The sequence below is a fragment of the Engystomops pustulosus genome, chromosome 2, assembly GCF_040894005.1.
Source record: "Engystomops pustulosus chromosome 2, aEngPut4.maternal, whole genome shotgun sequence".
Lineage (NCBI taxonomy): Eukaryota > Metazoa > Chordata > Amphibia > Anura > Leptodactylidae > Engystomops > Engystomops pustulosus.
In genome coordinates this window covers 37,265,036-37,275,023 of record NC_092412.1, presented here as the reverse complement: position 1 = coordinate 37,275,023, position 9,988 = coordinate 37,265,036, and the positions used below count along the sequence as shown (strand labels likewise).

The window sequence follows — 9,988 nt, the reverse complement described above, 5'->3', positions numbered from 1 at the left end:
GCAAAGAAAAAAGATTGGCACAAACTTTAGTGTAGTCATTTTTAAGTTGGTCAGATCACGTTAATAAATCACATTTGGATGTGTGCTCACTTTCTTTGGGTTGTGAGGATAAACACAACCACACTTAGAGAATAGACGTTAATCTAGTCACTGGAATTCCCTTTTGGGGTGCTGCTGGTAGACTCCACATTGGGCTTTGTAGTCAATGTGGTCCTGTGCTTATAACTAAAAGATTGTCACTGATGGCACTCCTCTGATGCTGATGGGCCCCAGTGCAAAGTCCGTGCCAGGCCCCCGACTATAATGTATGATTTATAGTAATAGTCTTCTCATATGGGAAAGTGACACCATAAGGGTCCCCTAAACCTATTGGGCCCAGGTGCGATTGCAACCTCTGCACCCCGTAAAGTTAATATCTAGATAATAATAAGTACCATAAATATTTTGAATTTTGAACTTCAGACCTGAAACGCGTCTCCTTACAGTAACGCAAAAGAGGGCACACTTGATGTGATTGTGAAATAAAATGTAAATTGCATATACAATGCAGTCCCCAGGTTACATACAAGATAGGTTCCTGGGGTTTGTACTTAAGTTGAACTTGTATGTAAGTCGGAGCTTTATTTTTTTATAACTGCAGCTCTAGACAGTGTTTTTTTTGTTGTCCCAGTGACAATTGTATTTTCAAAATTTTTTGATGTAATTGGACCAAGGATTTTCAATAAAACCTCATTACAGACACCTTACAGCTGATCAGTGCAGCCTGGAAGTAAAGTATCCAGAGAGCTTCACCAGGGGTCACAGTGGGCAGAGAGGTCCGTCTGTAACTAGGGGTCGTCTGTAAGTCAGGTGTCCTTAAGTAAGGGACCGCCTGCAATAAAATAAAGTTATCAAATATGCATAAAATACGGTACAACATACAGATGTACAACAATCCATAAAAAGTATAATTTATGTGAAACCAGAATTGCACACAATGATCAATATTTTAATAATATCATACTTATTAACTGGCATAATGAATTTATAACAGGTAAACCTTCTATTAAAGGAGTAAGTAATAATGAACATTCCAGGATAGGCTATAGTATAAGAGCCACATGTTGCAGACCTCTGGTCTGTAGCATCAGAAAAAGTAAAAAAGTTGAAAATATCTTTTGTGGATTCACTTTTTAATACAGGTTTTTAAATGAATCACATCTTCATTCCAAGCAGAAGATTCCGAACCTTGGCAAACTTCCATCCTGTCCTAATACCAATCAATGATCAACAGAGCCTGGTGCACATAGGTTAGGATGTAGTAACATCTGAAAAACTTTTTTTTGCTGTGTTTGCACATGGGAGGAGCTGGGGAGGCAGCAATAAATACTACCTGTCTGCCAGTAAGGGCTCAGATTAGAGAGTGGAGGTGTGACCTCCTACCTGAGCTCACAAGCAGCACTGCACTTGCTCTGGACTGATACTAGACCTTACGTGTGGGAGAGCCCTACCAGTGCCCAGGGCTGTGGGCACGGCATATTGGACACATTAGCCACACATCTGTGCAGAGGTGAGTCCTTCTATAATCTTCCTTATTCCATTATATATTATGTCAAGTATCATGTGCAATCTCTGCATTCCACTAACGCAAGTGTGTTATATAATTATGTTCTCATTATGTTCTCATTAATTCTTCCAAAGATGGGGAAGGATCTCAAATAAATATGTAGCTTATAGTATAGGGTTAGTGACTGTTTTATTCTTCACAGAATGGAAAATGAGCAGCTACTAATGGTAGAAGTCACTGGTAACCTGTAGTACCTGTAGTGGGTGGTGGGAATAAACCTTTAGACTTAAAGGGGTTAAATAAGATGCCCGATTTCTCTCAAAAACAGCTCCTCTCCTGACCGTTGGTAGTGTGTGGTATTGCAATTAAGCTCCATTCCTTTCTATGCAGCTGAACTACAATATCATCTTAAACCGTAGTCATGTGTTTTTAGAAGAAAGCAGCCATGTTTTTAACCACCAAGCAACCCCTTTAGAGGGAATCTTTCAGGGCATTTTGGGACATTAAATCACCCACGGGTCTTTATGGAAGAGTAGTTCAGTGTCCCAAATCGCCCTGTATGGATTTTTTATGAGGTCACATTTATACTTACTTTCATCCGGAGCCTGAATGTTGCGGCAAGCGTAGAACACCCTTGCTTCTTCGCGCAAGGACTGTAGGTCAGACACGTGCACAGTGAAGCCGGGATATTATCCCAACCTCCCTTTTTACAATACAAGAGGAGGTGCCAGCGCAGGATGTGAATCCAAGGTAAGTACAGGCGGTCCCCTACTTAAGAACACCCGACTTACAGACGACCCCTAGTTACAAACGAACCTCTGGATGTTGGTAATTTACTGTACTTTAGCCCCAGGCTACAAAAAACAGCTATAACAGTTATCACAGATGTCTACAATTAAGCTTTATTGTTAGTTCTGGTTCTTATGACAACCCAACATTTTTCTAATCCAATTGTCACAGAGACCAAAAAAATTTAGCTGGGGTTACAATTATAAAAAATACAGTTTCGACTTACATACAAATTCAACTTAAGAACAAACCTATAGAACCTATCTTGTACGTAACCCGGGGACTACCTTGTATAAATGTTTTCTTTTTGTTAATTGAGGCCACACAAACCTAATATACAGGTCAATTTGGGAACCTAAACCACAGGTCCAAATGGACCTGTTGTTGGTTTAGAGTTACAAATTGTCCTGACAGTTTCCCTTTAAGTTTATTAAATTTATCTTTTTTTTTATCATACAATGATAAAGAGTTTATATTGTTGTCAACAATTATTCTTCTGAACAATGGTTATTGTCCTTTGGGAATAGACACACAAAAGTGTCTGAGAGCAGAACTGTTATAGTTGTCCAAGGCAACCAGTCCGAGCTCAGCTTTCATTTTCCAACAGCTGTTTATAAAACTAAAGCTGAGCTCTGATTGGTTGCCATGGGCAATTAGAACAGTTTTACCTCAGAAACTTCTGATAAATCTCCCCTAGTTGTCTTTACCTATGTACATTGAGGGTGTACAAAACGCTGTGACTTACACAAGACCAATGGTCAAATGTGATCCGTAATTCCAGATATTTGGATGGATGTGTAATGTATTAGGGGATTCCCAGAAAAAAAATATTAGTGACATATCCTTAGGACAGGTCATCAGTTTCAATTCATTGAGGGTCAAACTCTCGGCACTTATACCAATCAACAGGAAATAGTATTAGGATAAGTGATGCAATAACTTACCAAGTGAATTACAATATATTTTATAGAGGTTGTGCCTCGTATTATGGCTCAATCCCATTAAGATGACTAAGAATGAGCCGAATCATGACAACATTATGAGTGAACGTGACATCACTGGCGAGGAAGAAGAAATCTGATAGTGATCACCTATCCCATGGTTAAAATCCAGTTGCCCCCCATTACTGCTGTAAATACCATACAAAATGACTAATGCCATTACAACTTGGGGGCCTTGTCACTCCTTATATATTTTCTTAGAACATTACTTTGTGCCCTTACACTGTTGTTCCAATGAGAAGTTTATGAATAAATTGACCAGTGGGTGTTACCTGTCCATACAATTTAATTAGCGATGGCACCAGAGCCCTGGGCTGTATGAATATTACAGACCCTACAAGTCTGGAATCACTTCTTACATATGGTGCTAGAATCAGCTTCTTGGAGAATGGAGGATGCGTCCCTTCTGTTTACTTTCAATCTGTGGTTTCAAGACCTGTAGAGGACCTTCAAAGGTCCTGAAATGGCTCTTGTGTATTAAGAGCAGGAACAGATGTATGAGGATTTCATGAGGGGAAGGTCCTTCTTAGTATAAAAGTCGGTGGGTGGTTTGGGACCTGGGCTACTACCCAAACCACCTATACAACAATCCACTATTAGATGGCACCTTTAACCAAAGATTTCTCATAGGCACGGGCAATGTTAAACACTCCGATGAACTCTCCCTGAGATGGTTGTAATAGGGTAGGTAGTCAGTTGAATTTGTATGTAAGTTGAAACTGTATATTTTATAATGGTAGATTCAGACGAAAAAATATTTTTGCCCCAGTAACAATTGGGGTTTCAAAATTTTTTGCTGCAATTGCTCCAAGGATTATCAATAAATCTTCATTACAGACACCTTACAGCTAATCATTGCAGTCTGGGACTATAGTAAAGCATCCAGAGAGCTTCACCAGAGGTCACAGTGGGCAGAGGGGTCCGTCTTTAACTAGGGGTCATCTGTAAGTCAGGTGTCCTTAAGTAGGGGACCGCCTATATTTGGGAACTTTCAATCCTGGGGAAAAAGTAAAACTAAAACCACATTTATCTCCAGTGAAATTAGTCACACAAAGTACACAGTAGGCAGTTAATAAAATACAGGGATGACCTTTGATACTATCTGTTAACTTGGCTCTTCAACTTTGGGATTGATTTTTGACATAACCACAAACAATATGTATAGTGGATATTGTTAAACAAACTCATGAAATGTTATATAGTTTTCAAATTTACTTACTGCATTGGCTCCATATGGTTTTCAAGATCTCTGCTTGCTGCCAATTAAAGGATAGTTTCATTGTTTTCTCCCAAAGAATCTGGCCTGGTCATGTGGTGGTCACACTGATGCTCAGATTTTACAAGGTGTATACTAATGTATGCACAACTGAGATCCTGCTAAAACCTGTGACTGGGACCATCCGCCTAAAGGGGTTCCTGAGATAAAGCAAATTTCTCAAAATGGCATTAAATAATTAACCTGGTGAAGTGTTTTTCAGTAAGCAGACATAACCATCACAAAGTGGATTGTCTGCCCCCAGCTCTGTACATTGTGTATTTTTGGTGGGGGGGCTGTGTGCTGGTTGTCAAACACCAAACAATCTTATACTGATAACCTATCTAAAGATTAAAAAATCCTTTCAAATCCCCCATTGCTGCATTCAAGTGTCCCCCACCAAGGTTTGTTACTTGACTACAATGTTGTCATTGTTTACCCATGTGAATGCTAAAGCCAATCATTGGTGTCAGTGTTGTATGATGCGAGACCCCTTTTTGTCAGCAGTCTTGCCACAGTGGAGAAAAAAGAAAAAATTAAAAATTCCTGTTAAGGGTGAATTCTCTGTAAAGGGTCTTCAGTACTGAAATGCAAATACAGCTCTGATTATGTCATTTACATAGAAGGAACACTAAATAATTATATCAGCTATAGTTTGTGAGTCCAGTCAAGTCTGTAAAGGAGTCGTCCACTTTAAACCAATAATTGACATTGTTTGTGTAATGAAAACTTATACAATTTTTCATTAGACTTTCTGTATCAATTCCTCATGGTTTTCTAGATCTCAGCCTGCTGTCATTCTATAGGAAGCTTCTATATTTATTTCGTGTGGATAAGCACTGATTTCTGGTCATGTCATGTCACACAGGTGCACGGCTTGTTATATCCCTGGTCATGTGATGTCACACAGGTGCACAGCTCGTTATATCCCTGGTCATGTGATGTCAGACAGGTGCACACCTTGTTATATCCCTGCTCATGTGATGTCACACAGATGCATGGCTCGTCATATCCCCGGTCATGTGATGTCACACAGGTGTATGGCTCGGTATATCCCTGGTCCTGTGATGTCACACAGGTGCAAAGTTCCTTATATCCCTAGTTATGTGATGTTGCACAGGTGCATGGCTCATAATAACACACAGCACTGATTACTCTCTGTGATATAACGAGCCATGCACCTGTGTCACATCACATGACTAGGGATATAACGAGCCGTGCACCTGTGTGACATCACATGACCAGGGATATATAAAGAGCCGTGCACCTGTGTGATATCGCATGACCAGGGACCGGTTTTATTGACAAGGAGTCAACAATGAAACTTTCTATAGAATGACAGCAAGCAGAGGTCTAGAAAACTATGAGAAATTAATATACAAAGTATATTGTAACATTGTATATTTGGTCCAGGTGGAGAAGCAATATGATAACTTTAGATGTTTTTGAAGGTTTTCATGTGTTGGCAGTGTTGTGGCCTGTTCCTCTGATAATTTAACACTCACAACAAGTGAGGCCCAATAAAATAATGTATATATGTAATCTTTTTACCAAGCAAAAACTTCTCATGGGACTGTACCTTCTGTTATCTAAAAAATACTTATATCTTTCAGGAATCAATTTCCCACAACATGGATTGGGGTTCCCTTTACAATGTCATTGGAGGAGTCAACAAACATTCCACCAGTATCGGCAAAATCTGGATCTCCGTGCTTTTTATATTTCGGATTATGATCCTGGTGGTGGCTGCAGAGAGTGTTTGGGGAGATGAGCAGTCAGACTTTACCTGCAACACCTTACAGCCCGGATGTAAGAATGTTTGCTATGATCATCACTTCCCTGTGTCTCACATCAGGCTCTGGTGCCTTCAGCTCATCTTTGTGGCCACCCCAGCGCTCCTCGTAGCTATGCACGTGGCCTATGTCAAACATGGAAAGAAAAAGCAACTACAGAGGGAAGGAAAGTGTGATGAAAAAATTCTGAGAGAACTAAAGGAGGGCAAAGTTAGCATCAAAGGCACCTTGTGGTGGACATATACCACCAGCATCGTGTTCAGAATTATATTTGAAGCCGCTTTCATGTACCTCTTCTACTTCCTCTACACTGGATTCCATATGCAACGTCTAGTGAGATGTTCAAACTGGCCTTGTCCAAATGTAGTAGACTGTTTCATTTCTCGTCCTACTGAAAAGACAGTATTTACCTTCTTCATGATCATAGTATCAGGCATTTGCATGGTCCTCAATGTGGCAGAGTTGGCCTTTCTCATTATTCGAGCATTAAGAAGAACCAAGAGCAACAAATACTGCAACCACATTACAAAGAATGAGGAGGAGCAGAACAAGTTGAATGAGAAGATGACTTAATCCAAACCCAAGTAAAAGCATCATTCATATTATTTTTACTAAGACGAGGTGGTCCCTTTGTCCAAAAAAGATTTGGTGCATGTCTTAGACGAGCTGACTAGCTCTGAAAACTTAGAAGTCACTCAACTTCAAGGAAAACTTGTGGATCCAGAATAACAATCTGTAGATTATGCAGTCGTTATGACAAACAATAGTATTGCTGCTTTTTATGTTTTGGTGGGTTTTATTTTTACATTATTTTTACTATTTATGTTAAAAAATAATAATTTTGTAAGTTTCATGACTGTATATTGATGACAAAACACTGCCACTTTTCTTATTAAGAGGATGAGCGTGACTGACCAGGATTTTTAGAGTGAGATAGTTACAGTAAATGAAAAGATCAAGTATAGTGGATTAGATTAGCTCTAGAACCTCAATCCCTATTTCTCCATTTTTATTGGATGACACCAACTAATGTTAATGTCGTCCTTAAATGCCTTCTCTTCAGCCATTGGTCTCCTCCATTTCTTATTTTATACAAGAAACAGAACTTTTATAGCATGGATAGGCTTGAAATAGAAACCATAACCCACATTCTACCATTGGTAGACTATTCCACAGGAAAATCGTTCTCAGAATCGGTGGGGGTCTCAACAGATGGGTCACACTTATTGGTGTGGGTGAGCCCCTACCTACCAGCATAGTATCACCTGTCCTGTGGAAAGGTAAAAAGTTGCATTTATGGCACAATCCTTTTAACTATACTGAAGGAGACTTGAAAGCTTTCCGCTTTCTTGATTTGCCTAGGGTTTTGATATAAAATTGTATTCCCATAATTCCTAGATTGCTGTAAAACAACTTTGTGTTTGCCTTGTCCCTGTTATAATTCCTAAAAAGTAATAAATACATTTACAATTAGGTGTTCTTAGTTTGGAGTGTGTCCATATATATACACCATGCCACTGTATTGTGGCAGTGTTGGAACACCCCTCTTGATAATGGTAATGTTACACCTAGTTGTCAATTGTTTGTTATAAACTCCTTCATATACATATGTATATATATATATAGTTACAGTCAGGGCCGAGGCCAACATCTGGCATACATGGGCAAGTGTCGGGGCCCACAGCTGCTGGAGGGGCCCACATGGCCTAAACTCAGTCCCCATCAGCCTATATGGGGGTTTATTATAAAATAACCCATGAGGGGGCTCTTTGGGATGATAAACTAGGGAATATTTTAGGGAACAGAGGACTAGTTTAGTTTCTGAATTTTTAATTCTGCCACCTGAGTTCATTGCAAAGGGGCCCAGTGAGGCTCTGTCACCCAGGGGCCTACTGAGGCTCTGTCACCCAGTTGCCTACTGAGGCTCTGTCACCCAGGGGCCTACATCATCCTACACCAAGATAAAGATTGTGAAATTCTTTATTTTATACTATTTTAATATTAAATGCAAATTTAAAAAGTGTCACATTGTAACTGACAGCTCTAAAATTGTGATTTTTCAGCTGGATTTGTACTGTATGTTTTTAAAGTTACAGCAGAGAAACGAAAAACACAGGTGGAGTAAAAAACAACTCAACATTTCACAGAATTATCCAATTTTAGTCTATCTTTCGGAAGTGGACAAGAAGACCTTGTATGGAAAGTCTTTATCAACCTGAGATGAAAGTATTTTTATTACTTGACACTGGCAATGAGACAATTGTTGTTTGTTACCCTTGTGATTATTATACAACATTACAACACATTAGACTCCAAGTCTAGATAAAGCCATTGATTAACCTACCTTTGGCTTTCTAATGAAATAAAGCAAACTCTGAATCCACTCTACTGCCTTTACATAGAAGATTTGAAAACGTTTGAGCTTGATGGATGAAGCCTATGGTACCCTGTATGAGATGAATGGACAAATGTGCATAAAATAAAGTTTGCTGTGTGCTTTTTCCCTATTCTGCACTCCTCTTTTTATCTGTATTATACAATTATGTGATATACTAAATATTTTGTACAATTAATGAACGTTCAATCAGAATCAAAAAGGCTAAGAGAGAAAGGGGTTATATATTCACTAATTTATCCAGCAAAATTAAAACTGATACATGAGGGAAAGCAATTAGGAGTAAAAAAATCATCAGGCTGATGTCGCGCTGCTCAAGTTCACATAACGTTTAATTTTTGACAGGAATGTACAATGCGTTTCGGAGGTGAAATACCTCCTTTGTCAGGTCCGAAAATGCAATTATCCTGTTCTCTCTTTGGCAGAGATTTGTCTCGGGGTGAACCAAGGGTGTTTTAGGGTGAGAGCAAGGATTGGAAGAAAACAGCGAGTAGACCTCAGAAGATGAGGGCTGGTACGGGCCGTCGGGCAATGTAGAGTATAACCCGAGCCGACACGGGCGCTCTGTGTCAACTCGGCACACAGTGCCCATGTTGGCTTGCGTTATACTCTACATTGCCTGACGGCCCGTACCAGCCCTCATTTTCTGAGGTCTACTCGCCGAGATGAATCTTTGCCAAAGAGACAACAGGATAATTGCATTTTCGGACCTGACGAAGGAGGTAGTTCACCTCCGAAACGCGTTGTCCATTCCTGTCAAAAAATAAACGTTATGTGAACTTGAGCAGCGCGACATCAGCCTGATGATTTTTTACTCCTAATTACATTACTACATTAACTACATTACTGAGTAATTCATATCAGACATCAGGTGTCCTGCAGCAGCTCTACTTTTGTGATGGTACTATCCCAATTTATGTTTCATTGTTGTTATAATGCCTGCGCTGTGTAAATTTTCATCTCTCCAACACATGAGGGAAAGGCCATCTTCTTTTCTGGCGAGGCAAATGAATAGATAGAGAGAGTTTTGAAAACTTGAGGTTTCCTACTAACTCCAGCACAAATAGTGCTCCAGGAAGAGTTCAGGGTTAGGGGGGTTTTGTGGTGGGGTTGTACATGGTGGTTGACGATGAAGGTATATTATTTGTTCTTCAATACAGGAATAAGAAGGTTAATTTCTAGGTAGGATGTGAATGGCTAAGATATTGG

The 9,988-nt window shown here is 39.6% G+C and overlaps 1 protein-coding gene across 1 annotated transcript; it reads left to right on the top strand.

The window, feature by feature from the left end:
* Nucleotides 1-1,408: 1,408 nt before the first annotated feature.
* On the top strand, nt 1,409-8,891 carry LOC140117492 (gap junction beta-2 protein-like). The gene is made up of 2 exons (XM_072134273.1): nt 1,409-1,549; nt 6,205-8,891. The coding sequence occupies exon 2, from the start codon at nt 6,223-6,225 to the stop codon at nt 6,955-6,957; it is 735 nt and encodes a 244-aa protein (XP_071990374.1). The 5' UTR covers nt 1,409-1,549; nt 6,205-6,222; the 3' UTR covers nt 6,958-8,891.
* The last annotated feature ends 1,097 nt before the right edge of the window (nt 8,892-9,988 follow it).

What these genes read in the sequence shown, in the direction of transcription:
- LOC140117492 (XM_072134273.1), top strand. Translation starts at nt 6,223, where the DNA reads ATGGATTGGGGTTCCCTTTACAATGTCATTGGAGGAGTCAACAAACAT.